The following is a 20,735-nucleotide window of genomic DNA, read 5'->3' as shown; positions in this document are numbered from 1 at the left end:
ATTACAATGTCTGAGATGACAAATTCACTGGTTGGGATTAATGGCAGAAGAAAAGATTCATGAATTTAAAGACAGAAATAGCAACTACTCAACATGAAATAGAGAAAAATGATTTTTTTAACAATGAAAAAGAACATCAGTGAGCTGTGGGGCAATTTCAAACAGTTTAATATACACTTGACTGGAATATCTGAAGGAGAAGAGAGGGGTGGAAGAGAAAAATTAGTTAGAAAATGATGGCTGAAAAATAGCCAAATTTGATGAAAACAGTATAGTCACAGATCCAAAAAGCTCAATGAAACCAAACATAAGAATCATAAAGAAAACCACACAAAGGCACATCATAATCAAATTGTTGAAACCAGTGATAAACAGAAAGCCTTAAAAGCAGCCAGAGAAAAAAGGCACATTATATACACAGGAATACAGAAAAAGATGACAGTAGCTTTTTGTCAGAAACAGTGCAAATGGGAAGACAGTAAAGCAACATCTTTAAAGTACTGAAAGAAAAAAGTCCGTTTAGAATTCTATACCTAGTATAAATATCTTTCAAAAACAAAGACAAAAATAAAGACTACTTTAGACATATAAAAGCTGAAATATTTCATCCCCAGCAGATCTGTGCTACAAGAAACACTAAAGAAAATCCTTCAGACAAAAGAAAAATGACATTAGATAAAAATATATACATACATAGGAATGCAGAAATGGTAGCTGCACTGAAAAATAGATGTGACTTTCAAAAAATATGGAAATCTCTTTAAAAGATAATTGTTTAAAGAAAAAGGTAGCTACACTGATAAAGAGATAATTTTCAAAAAATGTGGAAATCTCTTTAAAAGATAATTGCTTAAAGAAAAATAGCACTGTATTGTGTTTTATAAAATAGGTATTAGTAAAATATGACAACAAGAACATAAAGGCCAGGTGGGGCAAAAGATAAGTACACTGATATAAGGTTCTTTTTTTGAGACGGAGTCTCACTCTGTCCCGCAGGCTGGAGTACAGTGGCACAATTTTGACTCACTGCAAGTTCCACCTCCCAGGTTAACACCATTCTCCTGCCTCAGCCTCCCGAGTAGCTGGGACTACAGGTGCCTGCTTTTTGAGATGAATTCTCACTCTGTCACCCAGGCTGAAGTGCAGTGGCGTGATCTTGGCTCACTGCAGCCTCCGCCTCCAAGTTCAAGTGATTTTCCTGCCTCAGCCTCCCTAGTAGCTGGGATTACAGGGATGCATCAGCACGCCTGGCTAATTTTTGTATTTTTAGTAGAGATGGGTTCCACCATGTTGGCCAGGCTGGTCTTGAACTCCTGACTTCAGGTGATCCGCCCACCTTGGCCTCCTAAAAGTGCTGGGATTACAGGCGTGAACCACCACACCCAGCCAAGATTCTTATATTATATGTGAAGTGGTAAGTATTATCTGAAGGTAGACTGTGTAGACTTGTATATGAATGTTTATAGTAACTTATGTGTAACAGCCAAAAACTGAAACCAACCCAAATGTCTATCAATAGATAGATGAATGAATAAGCACTGGGGTATATTCATACAATATAATACTACTTGCAATAAAAAGAAATTACATGTTGATATACACAATTAAATGGAATGAATGCCAAAATAATTATACTAAAGGAAAGAAGTTAGACAGAAAAAAGAATATATCCTGTATGGTTACATTTGAGTTTATCCTGTATAATTCCATTTATATAAAACTCCAAAAGATACAAACTGATCCATAATGACAAAAAACATGTCAGTGGTTTTTTGGGTGTCAGATGGGGCAAAAGAGTTACAAAGGGGGCACAAAGAAACTTCTGGAAGTGATGGAAATTTTGACTGTGGTGACTGCTTCACAAATGTGTATCAAAACTTATGAAACTGTACGCATTAAGTACATGTAATTTATCACATATGAATTATTCTCCAATAAAGTTGTTTAAAAAACAATTATGGACTAAAATTTAAGTTAAGAACAAAAAAAGATTTAGATAGCTACAGTGCTCTGGTTCCACACAGTAAAAATAAATAGATATTTTAGGTGAAAGCTAGAATAGAATATTTAAATTTTTTTAAAGTTAGAATGAATCATAAACACCAATCAAATACTTTCTTATTAGAGATAAAGGAATCAAGTCCCAGAGAGGTTTAGTGACTTGCCTGAGGTCTTAAACCTATAGTGAATACGTCACTAAACTGTAAGATCCACAATAACAGAGATTGTGCTATTTAGGTCACTACCGTATCCCCAAAACCTAGCACAATGCCTGGGACATAGTAGAAGCTTAATAAATATTTGCTGACTAATCTTTCCATACAAAAGAAAGGTAAAAAAGAAGATAAAAAGAAAGAAAATATCCTTTGCAGTATGACTAAAAGTTCCTCCCTATCTCTAACAGAGATGACAGACGTAGTACCTTTAATATAATAAATACAAGGAAATAAGTTATATTTCATATTTTAGGTTACTGAATATTCTCTAACACTTAAAATTTTTTCACTTATATTACCAACACTTAAATAAGCAGAAACTTAATAGAAAATACCCCATTCATGCAGATTAGTGAATTTTTCAAATTAACAGAAAATTTAAAGGAAAAAGCTTACCAAAAATTTCTCCATTTTTGGCATATTCTGTCACAAGGTACAACATACTTTTGGTCTCCATTACCTATTGATAAATAATTCATATTAGTCTGACAGAAATGTACTAGAATTTTCCACAATATTCTATGGAGTTACCTAAATTGAAACTACTAGTAAAAGAATCACAGTTAAGAACAATTCAGAAGATGGCTGAGTTTATAACCCTGACAATGTCCTTCTGATTAATTTGTTTGTGAAAAATTGAGATTCTTGCTCTTCTAAGTGTGGTCCTTGGACCAGCAGTAGTAGCACTATTCAACCACCTGTAAGAAATGCAGAATTCCAAGCCCCGTCCCAGACATACTGAACTAGAATTTACATTTTAACAAAACTGCCAAGTGATTTTTATCTACATTAAAGTTTGAGAAGTACTAATATAGATAATATAAGTTTTGAAGATCAACTTTTCAACATCTCCTCATTGACATTTCTAGTCCTATGTTATCATGGTAGATTCTGATTAAAAGAATAAAAAAATAGAGTAGTTTAATTTACCTGGTCTGTAGCCTAGCTAATCTGGTACAATGTGATATTCCTTGTACTATACTTTAATATTGTTACAAAGTACTCTAATTGTTCAAAAGTTTCATATTCGTAGCTCTACTGTGAAATACTTTTATTTAAATTCATTTTTCTAGATTCAGAACGAAGTATGTCATCATCATCATAAATCTGATTTTTCAAACTACATTAAGTAGATGTCTATTTAAAAAGAAAATGAGGCTGGGCATGGTGGCTCACGCCTCTAATCCCAGCACTTTAGGAGGTCAAGGTGGGCAGATCACTTGAGGTCAGGAGTTTGACATCAGTCTGGCCAACATGGCAAAACCCCATCTCTACTAAAAAATACAAAAATTAGCCAGATGTGGTGGTGTGCACCTGTGATTCCAGCTACTTAGGACGCTGAAGTGGGAGAGCTGCTTGAACCTGGGCGACGGAGGAAAACTATGTCTGAAAAAATATCTGTATAAAAATAAATAAAAATAGAATAAAAAGAAAATGAGTGTTTAGATTCAAGATGAACAATTTTTAGAGTGTTTCTCTGTAATACTCTAACTGCTTTCTACTGAAAGGAAGAAAATTAATTTTGTTTTAAGATGTAGGTTTAAGACTATTCTCCACAAGGCCAGAAAACTAAGAGCTACCTACAATTTGGGCCTAAATAAATCAGTAAATCAACTGTAACCAATTATTCGCCTCAAATAGATAGAATCATTGTACGAATTATGTTAATTTTATCCTCAGTTTAGTTTACGGTTAATCAGAGACTTTGAAGAATATAATTAGTTTCTTAGAAATATCTTCTTTAGGAATTTAAAAAAAAATGGCTAGGCATGGGTGGCTCATTCTTGTAATCCCAGCACTTTGGGAGGTCAATGTGGGAGGCTCACTTGAGCCCAGGAATTTGAAACAGCCTGGGCAACACCGTGAGATCCTGTCTCTGCAAAAAATATTTAAAAATTAGCCAGGTATGGTGGCATATGCCTGTAGTCCCAGCTACTTGGGAAGGGGCTGAGGCAGGAAGATCACTTGAGTCCACAAGTTCGAAGCTGCAGTGAGCTATGATTGTGCCACTGCATCTGACGCTGGGTGACAGAGCAAGAAGTTTTCTTTTTTTAAAAAAAAATTAATAATTTTTTTAAGTTTAAAGAGAGAAATAATCTGAATTATTTATTTATTTATAGAGATGGGATCTCTGTGTTATCCGGGCTGAAGGACAGTGGCTATTCACAGGTGCAATTGTGGTGTACTCCAGCTTGGAACGCCTCGGCTCAAGAGATTCTCCTGCTTCAGCCTCCCCAGTAGCTGGGGCTACATGTCACTGCACTGGGCTAATCTCATATAAATTTGCCCTAAGAGACCTCTGTAGTTTTAGAATTTTTAGGAAATGCTTTGAGTGGTACATCATAGTCTCTCATTCTCAGGAGGCATATCATAAGCCAATGGTCTTCACATTTTTTAAATTGAAAATCTCTATCAATAAAAGTTGCTCACAGCAGGGGGTTCCTAACCCCCGGGCCACAGACTGGTACAGTCCATGGCCTGTTAGGAAATGGGCCACACAGTGAAGCTTCATCTGTATTTACAGTGGCTCCCCATTGCTAGCATTACCACCTGAGCTCCGCCTCCCGTCAGATCAGCAGTGGCATTAGATTCTCATAGCAGTGGGAACTCTATTGTGAACTGCGCATGTGAGGGATCGAGGATTCACACTCCTTATGAGAATCTAATGCTGAGGTAGAAAAACTGTCTTCCACGAAACTGGTCCCTGGTGCCAAAAAAGTTGGGGACCACTGGTTTAGAGCCAAACACACTGTCATGCACTTGTAGTCCTAGCTGAAGCGGGAGGATCCTTTGAGCCCAGCAGTTCAAGGCCAGTCTGGGCAACAACTGTGAGACCCTCTCTCCAAAAAAAAAATAGAATACAATAAACATGATTCCTATGAGAATCCATTAAAAATAAAGTTGCCAAATATATATGTGTATATATATTATATATATACTCTCACATGACACATATTGTGACATGTATATATACACACACACACACATTACGTACATGTGCCACTGTATAAATATTATGTACATTATAAAATATACACAACAAAACAAATACAAAAAATAAACATAACTAGAGGTTCTGGCATTTTCTTCTTACACTCCCAAGGACATTTGTGCTAATCTACTTGAATGCACATACTGGTGTGCCAGTAAGCCAGCTTTCTGACAAAAAATAAAAAGGCCCTGATTTGTAAGCCAATTTCTGTGATGTAAATCTTCCCACCAATGCAGATTTTGAGCTACTAACATCATGTTAATTGGCTTGCAAAGCTTCTGAAAGTTTAACAATCAGCTCTCAACAAGCCGGTGCAGGCTGAGTCCAGCATACCATGGGCATACACATCACACTCTGGAGATCAAAGTAATGGGCCAGGATACTGGAACATTTCAGTTTAAAAAGAGCTTTTCAACAGAAAAATTCTACATGTTAAGAAATAATTTTTTTTCAATATTCTATACTATATTATCCTTCTTAAACATGAATTACTCTTTAAAAATCTGAGAAAAATGCTCCTTTTAAAAACCATGGCTGGTTGGTGGGTGCACTAAAAGCCCAGACTTCACCACTATGCAATACAGCCAGGTAACAAAACTGCACCTGTACCCCCAAAAGCTATAAAAAACAACAACGAGAAATGGTGACAAAACACCCCATGGGTGGGGTTTATTTTACATAAAATGGGTGCAATTTATTTTACAAAAAGTATTATAACAAAGTCGATTTTTTTTTTAAAAAGCAAATTTATTTTATCTACTAAAATAAACCAAATAACTAAATATAGTCCTATGTATTACACAGTATGCCACTGAATAATACACTAATTTAGTGGTTGTATTTTCATAAAACATACAGTATCCTTTTTAAATGAGCAAAACTGCCATATCCTCATTAGGCAGTAGCACCAAAACCCTGCAGTTAAAAAGCAGGGAATCATACAACTGTAAACTACTACTTCTTTTTTTTTTTTTTTCTTAAGAGCCAGTGTCTCACTTTGTCACCCAGGCTAAAGTGTAGTGGTATGATATAGCTCACTACAACCTCAAGCAATCCTCCCACCTCAAATTCCCAAGTAGCTGGGACTACAGGTGTGCACCACCACACCAGCCTAATATTTGTATATATATATATTTTTTGGTAGAGATGGGGTTTTACCATGTTGCCCAGGCTGGTCTCAAGTAATCTTCCCTGCTCAGCCTCCCAAACTACTGGGATTACAAGTGTGAGCCAACACTGCAAACTTTTAAAACAACTTGTAGTCTGAGAGATGACTTAAGATTTCTGATTTTTAAGTTTAAAGACAATATAAAAAAATGGATGTGCTTAGTTACAAAAAGCATATATTTGCTTTCTTTCATCGATTAGAAACACAAATAGAAGAAGAAAAATCATGATACGAAGTAGAGAACTATTTTGTGGAATGAATGGAGATAGTGTCAGGCTGAGTCATACCTGATAAAGTTTGATTATGTGAGGGTGGTCTAACATTTTCATTATTTGTACTTCTCGGTAGATTTTCTCAAGGTTCACTGCATCCAGCTGAGACTTATCGATTATTTTTATTGCCACCTGCATCCCAGAACACAAATAAATACAATTAGTATACAATAGTTCATATTTTCTAGTTAATAATCCTGTCAATAAATGACATGAGACTTCACCTGTAGGTTCGTGACACTGATGATAGCTAGTTTAAATTCAACGTTCATTCATTCAACAAATATTTCTTAAACTAATACCATGTGTAAGGCAGTAGATGTTGTTTGGCTGTGTCTTTAGTGTGCTATGAAGAATAACTCGAAAACATGTTTCTCTTTCAGTACAATGGTAATGTCTTTTTACTCCTGTACAAACTGAAAAATAAAATCTTTATTTGATTAAATTAGTAGCTATGTCAACTAGTTATCATCCCACTGTAAAGTAACTATAAACAAATGATCAGCAAAGTAGAAGACAGTTCAGAAGACAGTTTCTGTTGCACTGAAATACTATTTTCCTGGAAAAGCAAGTGATCAGTTTCAAAGAATACAGACAAAAAGGTAAATATAAAATATTAAAACTCATTCCATGAAAAAATACCAATTGGATTTTCTTTTAAAATTCGAAGGGCAAAAACTAAAATGTTAGTAACTGCACTAAAATTTAACTTTGTAAAAGGAATTTTATTTCAGAAACTGTGACCTCATTCTGTTATAACTAGAGAGGAGCCCAGACAATTCCAAGGTTAAAAATGTGAAGGGATTACATTTGAAGGTGAATGACTAGGTAGGCAGAAATCAACGATTACGCACATTTATTTATTTATTTATTTTTTTGAGACGGAGTCTCGCTCTGTCACCCAGGCTGGAGTGCAGTGGCGCGATCTCAGCTCACTGCAAATTCTGCCTCCCGGGTTCACGCCATTCTCCTGCCTCAGCCTCCCGAGTAGCTGGGACTATAGGCGCCCACCACCACGCCCGGCTAATTTTTGTATTTTCAGTAGAGACGGGGTTTCATCGTGTTAGCCAGGATGGTCTCAATCTCCTGACCTCGTGATCCACCCGCCTCGGCCTCCCAAAGTGCTGGGATTACAGGCGTGAGCCACCACACCCAGTGATTACACACATTTTTTTCACGCAATTAAAAAGAACTAATTTATTAAAATTAGTAGATATTTGGTTAGAAAATAAAGCATTATGATTTAAATAAATTTTTCAGATAATTGAGAATCACCCAAATTTAAGTTTTGAAAAAACTCTAAAATGTACTTCAAATTATATCAAAGGGTATTCTAAACATAATTTAGCCTTATGTTATTGTTTTGGGGTAACTTTCCTGCTGCTTCTTTTTTTTAATACAGATGGTTGGTTGACCATCTGTATGTTGACCAGGCTGGTCTTGAACTCCTGGCCTCAAGCAATCCTCCCTTCTTGGCCTCCCAAAGTGCTGGGATTACAGGTGTGAGCCACCATGCCTGGCCTTAGGAAAACTTTTATTTATTTATTTATTTATTTTTTGATACGGAGTTTCGTTCTGTGGCCCAGGCTAGAGTGCAGTGGCATGATCTTGGCTAACTGCAACCTCTGCCTCCTGGGTTCAAGTGATTCTCCTGCCTCAACCTCCCGAGTAGCTGGGATTACAGGTGTGTGCCACCATGCCTGGCTAATTTTTGTATTTTTAGTAGAGATGGGGTTTCACCATGTTTGGCCAGGTTGGTCTCGAACTCCTCACTTCAGGTGATCTGCCCACCTTAAAAGTGTTGGGATTTCAGGCATGAGCCACTGTGCCCAGCTGAGGATAACTTTTAGTATCAGCAATTGCACATGCTATGATAGCTCAATGCTTCCAAAATGTATCCAATAAAATAGGATTCAGCTTGCCATTTCACATAATTCCCGCAGTCTCCTGTTCATACAATTACAGTTAACTCTGAACAACATGGGTTTAAAATGTGTGGGTTCACTGATAAACAAAGTTTCTTCCACCACTAACTTCTCTTCGTCCTCCTCCTCCTCAGCCTACTCAACGTGAAGATAATGAGGATGGAGACCTTTATGATGATCCACTTCACTTAATGAGTAATAAATGTATTTTCCTTGTGATTTTCTTAACATTTTCTTTTCCCTAGCTTACTTTATTGTAAGAATAAAGTATATAACACATGCAACATACAAAATATGTGTTAATGGACTGTTTCTGTTATTGGTAAGGCTTCCAGTCAACAGTATGCTATTAGTAGTTAAATTTTGGGGGAATCAGGCTAGGCGCTATGGCTCATGTCTGTAATCCCAGCACTTGGGAGGCCGAGGCAGGCTGATCATTTGAGGTCAGGAGTTTCAGACCAGCCTGGCCAACATGGTAAAACCCTGTCTCTACTAAAAACATAAAAATTAGCCAGGCCTGGTGGCGGGCGCCTGTAATCCCAGCAACCTGGGAGGCTGAGGCAGGAGAATCACTTGAACCCAGGAGGTGGAGATTGCAGTGAGCCAAGATCGTGCCATTGCACTCCAGTCTGGGTGACAGAGTGAGACTCCATCTCGAAAAAAAAAAAAAATTAGCGGGGAGAGTCAGTTTTTTTCTTCTTTCTTTGTGGCTGCTCTATCCTTTGCTGTTATGTCCTAAAGCTCTACTGTAAATTTTATTTCTCACCTTTCTCTACTTCTAACTTGCGTCCACAGGTTGTTTCCTGATTTAAATTAATTGTAGAACGCTCCAAGCTTCCCAGGGGAAATTCGATTACTAAACATAATGTATAAAATTAAATTTATTGCCTAAGAATGAAAGCTTCTTCTCTAGGGAGTAAAGTACATAGGTTCTGTGATAGCTGTTTTCATTATGTTTGGTGGTGTTTTGATTATTACCATAATGAAAATATTCTAGATAGTAAAACTTTGCTAGGCAAGTAGAATGATTAATATTATATACTTGCTATTAGAAATATTATTGGACCACCTCAAACCTAAATACATTTAAAGAAACTCTCCTCAATGAAGAGTATGATACAATCCATTATATTTTGGGTAACTTTGGGTAACAGTTGCCAGATAAAAAGATAAGTGTATAACTGAATATCCTCAATATTCCTTAGGAAGATCACATCAAGTTTCACAGACGTGCATATTTTGAAGAAAATGTCTTATCCTACAATTTCAGGAGTGAGTCTAGATATCAGCACCCCCTGCCCCCAACAAAAAGCTTTTATAATGAGATGGGTCACAATCATCTAATAGAAAAAGATGGAGAGAAGGGATTATGGTTTTTAAAACCTCAGCATGATTCCTATCATGAGACAATTTTATACTGTAAATATCTTAAGTATCATATTTAATGGGATGAAAGAGTTTAGATACTTAAATATCAATTAAAGCAATGTATTACCCAGAGAAATCTCCTTTTTTATACCCTTTTGGAACCTTGGCCTCAACAATGAAAAAGTGAAAAATTATGACATATATTAAAAAGTTAAAAATGTTATCTAATTAAACTTCAATAAAAAATTATAAATCTCATTTAACTTTTCTTAACAAAATTACTCAAATGATATAATTCTCACTTCAATTTTATCTTGGGTCACAGACTTTATCCATCTATGATCATAAATATATATATATACTTATCCCATTGCTATCCCTTGTTTCTAAGGCTATTAGAGCTATTATAAGAGGATTATGCTTCTCTAAAGAAAAAGCAGAGCATGAGTTAACATGTTCCTTGTAACACGGGAAGTCTAATTGCTTTACCAAATACAACCCAAAACATATGATTCAAACTCAACAGAAGTTTATTTCTTGCTCATGTAGCAGAACTAGACGAATGAAGTTGGCAGGCATTTGAGATTCAAAGAGGCTTTAATATCTTTAATGTGTGGCTTCCAAGGTTAACCTGAAGGTGGTCTCCATTCCAGCTAGACAGAAGGAAAAAAGAACTTTGAGGGATCCTCACAGGTGATTTTATGGGCTGGGCCTGGAAGTGGTGCCTATTATTTCTGTTCATTCTATTAGTTAGAACTCGGCATATGACCACACCTAAATGCAAGGGCAGCATAGAAACAGTCCAGCTGTAGGCCCAGAAAGAAGAGGAAACAGTAGAGTTTTCAGAGATCAGCTAGCAGTCTGCCAAACTCATCAAAGTAATTTCTTAACAATGGAGCTCTCTATCAAGTACTTCCCAGAAATATGTATAATACTAACACTGGTGATGACTTTCACAACTGCATAGCACTTTTTAAGATACTTGTAGCATATTCTATCTCATTTATTTCCCAATTCTGTGAAGTAAATGAAACAAGAGGTATACTCATGAGTTGATGAAACTGAGGTTCAAATAATGTCACATAATCAACAAAGGTCTTAAAGCTCTAATGAATTAAGGAAGAAAAACCCTAGGCCTTCTAACTCCAACTTTAATCTTTCCACTATTTCAAAGGGTCTAGTAGTAATACATTACACAGCGTCTGTTGTGTGCCAGGAATTATGCCTGGGATATAAAAACGAATGGGGTTTCATTCCTACCCTCAAGGAATTTAATAGGTCTGTAAGAAGAAGATGAACACATTTTATCAACAAGAAATTTGTATTTGGGGATTTCCCCAAAGGTGCACTGAAAGTCCTTAATTTGCAAAAGGGTTGTGTCCCAATAGTTCCTTTTAAGGATTAGAATGAACTTAGATTTGTGGGAACTTCCTCTCTATATCCCTTCTCTTATTTAGTTCTGAACATAGTATAAGGGACAAAATCTGCACGGTAACAAGAAAGTAAGTCAAGAAAGGAACTCTATGAATGGAAAGATCCCCTTTTTTGGTGGTGTTCATCTATTCAACTCTCTAATTATTATATATACATCATCTTAAAAAAACCTTCAATAAATTTATATGACAGAAAAATGAATATTCCTTCTACTAAAGGACTGAAGAAAGGTCTCCTCTATAAACTGAAGAACATTAGGACAAACTAGAATGATTATTATCAAACTAAATCCCACATAAAGTAGCAACACTGAATATTCAACTTCAAAATACTCAGGGAAATATGAATTAAAAACAAAATACCATTTTTACTTATTATGTTTATAAAGATTAAAAAATAAATAACCTGGTCAGCTAAGGTTCAATGAGATGTTTGTTTTAGATATTGTTAGTAGGAATATAAAATAGATTATCATTTTTCTGGGGAGGAATTTAGTAGTCTTTATTATGAACCTTAAAAATCATCCATTCCATGTAGCTTAAGGACTCTTCTTCTGAGAAATTATTTGAGGGAAATAATCTGAAATGATGACAAAGATTTATGTTCACTTTTTTTTTTTTTTTTGAGACAGGGTCTCACTCTGTTGCCTGGGCTGGAATGCAGTGGTGTGATCTCAGCTCACTGCAACCTCTGCCTTCCAGGCTCAAATGATCCTGCCACCTCAGCCTCCCAAGAAGCTGGGACTACAGGTGTGCACCACCACACTGTGCTAATTTGTGTGTGTGTGTGTGCGTGTGTGTGTGTATACATATATATAAATATACACATTTGGTCAAGAAAGAGTGGGTTTCACCATGTTGCCCAGACTGGTCTTAAATTCCTAGGCTCAAGTAATCCTCCTGCCTTGGCCTCCCAAAAGTGTGGGATTACTGGTGTGGGCCACCTCACCCAGCCTTATGTGTACATATAATCAATAGAGTATTAGAAAACTGAGATATCAGTGCAGTCTCAGCATAAGGTATGAGTAGAAAAAGATGGCGATAAACTGCTTTGTACTCTTCTGTGCAATTTTTCTTCAGTGAACATGTATTACTTTTCTAATAAGAAAAAACCCAGAACAATGACATAGTTATTTATCACATATACTAATTCTCCATCTGAGAAATATTAGTTTTCATTTTCTCATTTTCAAAATTTAGAAAATGGCTATTTTGTGATTTAAATATTAAGACATATACAGAAATGTTTCTAACTGTGAAATTTTTAAAAATACATATGAAAGTAACAACTGTCAAATACAAATTTTATATAGGAGGACAAGGAATTAAATGTAAGAGCAGAAATGTAAAAAGTGTTAAACTGATGAATAAATGGAATTTTTTCATTTTTCAAACTGTTATCCCTGTTTTTGGTATTTTTCTTTTTTTTTAGACAGAGCCTGGCTCTGTCACTGCTGGAGTGCAGTGGTGCGATCTCAGTTCAGTACAATCTCTGCCTCCCAGGTTCAAGTGATTCTCCTGCCTCAGCCTCCCGAGTAGCTGGGATTACAGGCGTGCACCACCATGCCAGGATAATTTTTGTATTTTTAGTAGAGATGGGGTTTCACCATGTTGGCCACGCTGGTCTCAAGCGATCCACCTGCCTTGGCCCCCCAAAGTGCTGGGATTACAGGCGTGAGCTACCATGCTTGGCCTATCCTTTTTGATTTTAGAAAAACAACTTCTCATAAAAGAAATATTAATCTCATTTAAAGAAACCACACATACAAAAGTTGCTTTTTGATTCTATAAATTCACAGATGAAAGTCAAAAAAAGTAGCTTTTGGAGATTTTATAAAGAAGTTACACAATAAGAGCTATTCTTCTAATAACAAATAAGAAGGGATTAACATGTGTTTCTTGTCTTAGATAATATTTACTCCAGTCCTATTACTAATATACTAATTCTATACTGTCCTTCTGAAGTACCAAGTAGCATTAGCTCTATCATACCATACATTAGACCTCTGAAATTAAAAAATAAATACACCTTTCAGCTTATATAACAAATCATTGGTAGAATTACAACCTACTAGCCTATCATCCGATTGAAAAGCAAGTGTGATTGAGTGGTCTATAATGAAATAATTTCTGAAAGCAGTAAAAGTGAGTAGTAAAACAGAGAATTATCTAGCTACCCTCTCAGAATGAATAAAAAGCAGACTTTTTTTCCAATGTAAATTTGGCTTTTAAAATTATTCAAATAATACATTCTCATTAGGATTTAATTTGATGGCTGGGTATGGTGGCTTATGTCTGTAATCCCAGCACTTTGGGAGGCCAAGGTGGGAGGGCTGTTTGAGCCAAGGAGTTCAAGACCAGCTTGGGCAACATGGCAAAACCCTGTCTTTACAAAAAAATTTAAAAATTAACCAGGCGTGGGGGTGTGCACCCACAGTCCCAGCTACTTGGAAGGCTGAGGTGGGAGGATCACTTGAGCATGGGAGGATCACTTGTGCCTGGGACGTGGAGGCTGCAGTGAGCTGTAATCTTGCCACTGTACTCCAGCCTGGGTGACAGAGTGAGACCCTGTCCCCACCCCCCAAAAAAAATTGATTTGACTTTTGCAATAGTGGGTAAGAAAAACAGATTGGGAGAAAGGTAAATGGTCTGATAGTTATATACCTGCAAAAATTAAACTGAGAATTTTTAAGATGATAAAAGAAGTGATTAAAAATAATCCCCTATCTTAAAAAGTATTTAAACAAATCAACAAAAAAGACAATGCAATTAAATGGGTCAAAGGACAAAAAAAATTTACAAAAGGAATGCAATCATCATATAAAACTGTACAAAGTAATCAAAGAAATGCCAATTGAAGTAACAGAAAATATAAACATTTATTTGTCAATTAAAAAATAAAAATAGAAAAAATTTAAAAGAAGCAAAGAATATTACTTTCTGCTATCAAGCTGGCAGAGATTTAGAAAATAATGTTCCTGCAAAATATTAGTTCTTGCTGGTGAAAATTAACGGGCACTCCTTTTCTGGAGGGTAATTTGGCATCCTACGTCATAAGATAGGTAATGTACATACTCCTTGACCCAGGAATTCCATTGCTATGCAATTACACTGAGGAAATAATCAGATACATGCACAAAGATGTATGTAGAGGGATGCTCTCTGAAAAATTATTTTAGAAAGAGAGACAGCAAGAGAGAAATAGACTAAATGTTCAGTAATAGGAAATTGATTAAATAAAATATGGATAGTCAAAAATACACAAATACTATTTAACCATGCTTTAGATAGTTTTCAAAGTTAGGGAAATGTTAACAACACGTTAAGTAAAAAACACAGATTATATGTATACATGACATCAATTTTATTACATACATATAAAATATATGTGAATAACTAGAAGAAGATGAACCAAATATTAACAGACATTATCTCTGGGTCTGGAGAGTAGAAATAAGGATGTTAATTTTCTTCTTTGGGCTTTTCAACAATGTTTACAACGAAGATGCATTGACTTCTATAACTGGGGGAAACCATATAAATACTATGTTTACTTTCAAGGAGAACTTAAAATAAATTTTAGTATTGTTTCTCAGTTTAATTCATCCAATATTCATCTCTTAATCTGTTTAAAGTATTTAAAAAAAATTTTAAATGAAGTTTCTGATGGAATTTCCAAGTTTATCTTTTGATCTTCTAATATCTCAAAATGGATATATAGGCTATTTCTCTGTGAAAGATGGGAAAGTATTCTACACCAATGTTCTGAATGAAGAAAGTTTTATATAATTTATTTTGAAAAGATGGAGGTGGAAGGTAGAAGAGGTACTAGGTACACGAAAGTGGAAAGAATGATATTCTAATGAATTCTGGAATGCATTTGCCTCCAAGGAAATGAATCTGCTATCAGCAGTGGGTCATAAATCAGATGTCATCATGTGAATCCAAGAAGACAGGCTAGTTTCAGTTATTTCCAAATAATTGTTTTCTTAATTGACTGGTACTGAGATAGTATTTCCCAGAGGGTTTAAAATCAGAACACATTAAACTCTGTTAAAGTTAAAATTTCTACAGAATATAAACATTTACACAACTCTTATTTTGCATGTTTGTTCCCACTCCCAAAAAAGAGCAGATCATTTTGAACAACAGTTAGCAGAATAATTTGACAAATACTATTTGTCCGGGGTGCAAAAAGACTAGAGAAAAATTCTATGAAAGCATATATATTCCAAGACACATATAATTTTTATTTCAATACACAATTAAAGATCATACATAAGACTAGATACAAATATTAGTGATTGAGTCATTTGGTAACAAGTCCTTCTGTTGCACATAGTACAGTTCTTGAAATTTTGGAATATTTCACAGCACAAGATTAATACCAAGACTACTGAAAGGAGTCTTAAAATTTTAAAGCAAAATAGAAAATTCAAATGTATTTTTAAAATGAGTTCTCTTCAAGAAACATCATAATCAGGGTGTAATATGCCTTTTTCTTGTTTCTAACTTTGCTATAAAAATGCAATTTTAATACCTTAACAATTTTGAAAACCTTTTAAAAATCTTACATTTTAAGGTAGTAAAGAATTAGACCTAACTATAAAATCCCCAAAATGCACATGGAAGGCTTTTTAGCAAACAAATACAGTTTTCAGAATGTCCTTGTTATCAGTTTTGCATTCCAAGTTCTCTTAAGGGTAAATAAGCAGCCTGACACCCACATGCCATTTTAATAAGGTCATTTTTAGAACCTCTTTGAAATATCTTTATGATTCCATAGACTATACATTTACACGCTCTTTAGCTAAGCAATATGAGACATATGGTGTTGAAAACTCAAGTTATCTATTATAGAAAAGGTCTGAAAATAACGAGTTATAGTTATCTCTGGGGCTGTGATTTTATGGGGAATTCTTTTCATTTATTTATAGTTTTTTTGTTTTTGTTTTTTTTAATGAGACAGAGTCTTGCTATATTGACCAGGCTGGTCTAGAACTCCTGGCCTCAAGCAACCCATCTGCGTTGGACTCCCACTGTGCTGGGATTACAGGTGTCAGCCATCTAGCCTGGCCTCCTATTTATACTTTTAAATTTTTCAATAATAAACATGACAGATTTGGTAATAAAAATACACTACTCTTTAATGTAAAAATAATACCTTGTTACTTAGGAAATTTCCTTTTAGGACTTTACCAGCAATGCCTCCTCCCTAAAAAAAATGTAAAATGCACACTCAGTTATAGACACAAAAATATTCACTGCAAATTATTTACTATAAACAAAAACTGAAAATTACATAATATTCATTAATAAGGGAATTGTTGGGTAAAACGATATTCATCCACAAGGTAGAACACTATGCAGCTAACAAAAATGTTTTTATAAAGTTATATATATTAAGCAAAATGCCTAGGTTATAATATTAAGTAGAAAAAACAACATAATTTATACACATGTGCTCTCATCTATGGAAAAAATGCATTTAAATAAAAAGACTAGTGCCATAATGTTAAGAATGGGTTATTCCCACTGGTGGAGGAATTATATGTATACTTTTTTGTTCACTATACTCTTCTTTATTTTTTATATTACAGTAAGACACTACTTCTTTATTTTTCTTTCTTTTGTCCTGGGAGCAACAAGAAAGAAACTATTTCTGAAACAGAATACAAAAACATTTAAGGATACAATTGGCTTTTCTAGAATTTTGCTTGAGACAAAAAACTAGCTACACCATTAACTAGAAGGAAAAAGTTATTTCCTAGTACTGTACAGTATTGATAAAATAAACTACTCAAGGACACTCAGTGAATAGCAAACAAACAACCACTACTGCTTCAAAGTTTAACAGCTTACATGCTATTATTCTTTTCCCATTATGCTAATTTAATAAAATTAGCATCTCTAATTCGTAAACCACAAACGAATGCTACAAAGCCTTTACAAAGTGTATTAGGAAGCTGGATTCTACCCCCACCTGTCTTCCCCTTTGGGTGCAAAATTCACATAGAGATCAAACACAATACCACTTCAGATGATGATGTAATTATATTTCATAAACAATGTTAAACTGTTTGATAGATTCGACCAAAATGAAGATCTCTTTTGTCTACTATTTTTTTTCCTAAAAGGGAAACAGACTTGAATCTCCCAAGTTCTGTAGAAATACATCATTTGTGAGTGATATAGAACAAGAAACAGAGAAGAACCAGTTAAAAATAAAAGGGTCCAATTGCTCATTACATAGATGATTAAGTCCTAAAATTTGCCTCAGGGTCAAACTTGGGAAAAAGAACCTCTAAGTTTTAAAACACACAAACTTGTATCTATGTTAAAGCACAGTATATGAAGAAACTTTTATCGTCAATAATTGGGATATTTGGTTGATATTATTTTTATACCATATTCATTGTTCCACTATAACTACCGTAGTATATTCTGCAATGAAAACTCAATTTAAAACAAAAGTTTTTACTAAACATCTTATAGTTTTTAAGGTAGTTGTATTTATCAAAAACACACAAACATTTCTCCAGTGAATTCGAATAAGGATAAATAACTGCTGGAAAAAAACTTCATTAACAATGGAACTGTTACTCTCATGGAATACTTTAAGAAACAATTGGACCAGGCACGGTGGCTCCCGCCTGTAATCCCAGCACTTTGGGAGGCCGAGGCCGTGGATCACTTGTCAGGAGTTCGAAACCAGCCTGGCCTACACTGTGAAACCCCGTCTCTACTAAAAAGACACAAATTAGCCGGGCGTGGTGGTGAGTGCCTGTAATCCCAGCTACTTGGGAGGCTGAGGCAGGAGAATCGCTTGAACCCGGGAGGCAGAGGTTGCAGTGAGCCGAGATCGCACCATTGCACTCCAGCCAGCCTGGGCAACAAGAGCAAGACTCTGTCTCAAAAAAAAAAAAAAAAAATCAGAGCAACTTTACAAGCTAGAGATCTAGAGAACTCTTCTGTTCAACGATTGCTTTGACATTTCACGTATCCCTCTCTACCTTAATATCTCCAATCACACCCACCAAATCTCCACAGATACTCACACTCACCCATCTCAAATTCACATTCACACTATTTCTTTTTATATGTTAATAACAGCTTCTTTAGAAAAGCACAGGGAAATGGGTTCTGTGGACTAAACATTTAGCATTTAACGTAAATAATTCTACACATATATACTACACACACGATTTAGGATCGATCCTCTTTCACGATCTGACCAGTGCTTGCTTCAATTACAAATGAATGCATTGATCTCACTCTGATAGCCAAACCACGATATTACTCCATAGTGCCCCCTAGCTCTTTAAGATATATCAGTTTAAAACGGACACCATTTGAATTGTCAACCTCAAGAGAAAGTGTCAGTCACTCCACTTAAGCAGCTCTTACTGTATTAACTAAATCTGACCTGATAAATAATAGATGACTTAATTAAATCTTGCTACTAATCCCAGTAAGAGCTGAGAAAAAAATATTATGAACTGATGGATTTGGAATTCAACCCACACGATATACTATAGTTCAAAAGTTTTGTAGAACCTCTCTATAACTCACAATGTGTTTGTTTTTAGAAAGTCATTAAGCAAGGACTCATAAAACATGCATTTAAAATGCCTTCTTTTATGTAACTTTAAGGGAAATGGCATGGCATTAGGCCATGGCTCTTCAGAGGAATGGAACCAATTTCTTCATTTTAAAAAATGCTGGGATCAGATTAAACTATGCAAAGATTTAGCAATATCACTATAGTCAAGTTACCATTATCATTACAATTTAAATTGCTAACTGGTAAATCTGTGAGAATAAAATATCTGACCTTGGTCCTGATTCTAAAAGATTTGGACTGCTTCAGGACCAGCAAGGGAAGGCAAAAAGTAAAGACGACAAAATGACATATACCCCTTCCTTTTGGAAATGGGATTAAGCAAAACTTCTAAGTACAACTGCAACTCCAAAAATCACTCAGGTTTGCCAGTGCCCTTCGCCTTACATAAGTCATTCTGAAAAGAAGTCCTACTTTATTCTACATTCAAACTCTAGTACATTCGTACTAACAAGGGAAAAAGCAGAATAGGACCAAAACTGGAGGGCAAACAAACAGGAAAAGGATGAAACTCCAGGAGGAACTACAATAAGGCAGAGTAGAGTACGTCAAAACCACTAGGTTTTATTCTAAAGAATGGTTTTGTTTCTACCGTTCTTCTAAGGTATTTAATTTGCACGTCTTAAAATAGAGACCCTGAGGAGAGCAGCTTGAGGCAGTGGAAGGAAGGGGGGCGGGTTAGGTAAGAACAGAGACTTGTGAGAGAATATGTGCGGTGCATTAGAATGTGCAATGAAGAGGGTGCAGGATTCACCGTCAGGAAGCAGTTGAGGGCTTTATGAGTAGAGGCAGAATCTAATATGGTTTAAAGAATGCGTATTACAGCCAGAATACACACCTGGTACAGGGACAACCCTAGACTTCTGTCCAACCCACCCACTGTGCAAGTGCAGAGATGACCATTTTAACCAGTTCTATTGTTTGGAGCATTAAATGGAAATGCCCCAGGCAAGGGATCAAGCTAGCCAGACACCAAATCAGAGACACCGTGGGCCAAAAGGAAGGAAAGAGATGGTCAGTGGCCGTGGGGGCATTCCCAGCCACCGGGCCCCTCCTCGTCGGGTAGGGGAGGGGCACCGGGGTCACGGGGGCCGCACGATCCCCCATCCGCGGAGCCCAAGCGCAGGCGGTCCCCTCCTCCGGCCGGCGACGTCTCTCACGGCGCAGCCTGGGAACACCGAGACTTCCCCTCCCACCCCACCCCCAGCCGAAAGCAGGGAAGACGCGGAACTTGGGCTCCGGAGCGGAGGCCACAGACCAGGTCACGGCTCGGGTGGGGGGCTCTGGGCGAAATTCCGGGCGGCCACCGCGGGTGGCGTAGGGGAAAGCTAAGCCCCGGCTGGTTGCGTTTCCAGTCGGACGACACTCGGCTCCGGGTTCCCGGGCCCGATCCCTTCGCTGCTCACCGACCCCCTGCACCTCCTGGGTCCTCACAGTCCCAGGCCCGCTCGCCTCCGCCAGTGAGGCGGCCTCTCGGGTCTCCCCAGTCCCACCACTGCGGCCGCCCCTCTCGGTAAGCAGCTCCTCTCCCGAACCCTCGCCTCGGACGCTCCCGCCGAGCCCCGGGCCGCACCTCCGTCTTGGTGATCCGGTGCCGCCCCAGCTTCACCACGGCGAAGTTGCCCTTGCCCAGCGTGCCCTCGATGTCGTAGAACCCCACCCGGACCGGCCCGCGCTGCAAGTGCCTCGGGCCATCCGCCATGACCATGCTGGGCCCCGCTGCTAGACACGGCGGACAGG

General features: G+C 36.8%; 1 protein-coding gene across 2 annotated transcripts in view; it reads right to left on the bottom strand.

Moving 5' to 3' along the window:
- SIK2 (salt-inducible kinase 2) overlaps positions 1-20,729 on the bottom strand; it is a 125,471-nt gene extending 104,742 nt beyond the window's left edge. For both annotated transcript variants that reach the window (XM_011976974.1, XM_011976975.1), the window contains exons 1-3: positions 20,569-20,729; positions 6,664-6,780; positions 2,613-2,676 (exon numbers count right to left, since the gene is read on the bottom strand). In XM_011976974.1, coding sequence (XP_011832364.1) covers positions 2,613-2,676; positions 6,664-6,780; positions 20,569-20,703 — 316 coding nt within the window. In that variant the 5' untranslated portion in view covers positions 20,704-20,729. The remainder of the gene's footprint in view (positions 1-2,612; positions 2,677-6,663; positions 6,781-20,568) is intronic.
- Positions 20,730-20,735: the final 6 nt, after the last annotated feature.

The sequence above is a fragment of the Mandrillus leucophaeus genome, unplaced genomic scaffold (genome assembly GCF_000951045.1).
Source record: "Mandrillus leucophaeus isolate KB7577 unplaced genomic scaffold, Mleu.le_1.0 Scaffold172, whole genome shotgun sequence".
Lineage (NCBI taxonomy): Eukaryota > Metazoa > Chordata > Mammalia > Primates > Cercopithecidae > Mandrillus > Mandrillus leucophaeus.
The sequence above is the reverse complement of the archived record's forward strand: the minus strand, read 5'-3'. Positions and strand labels throughout refer to the sequence as shown.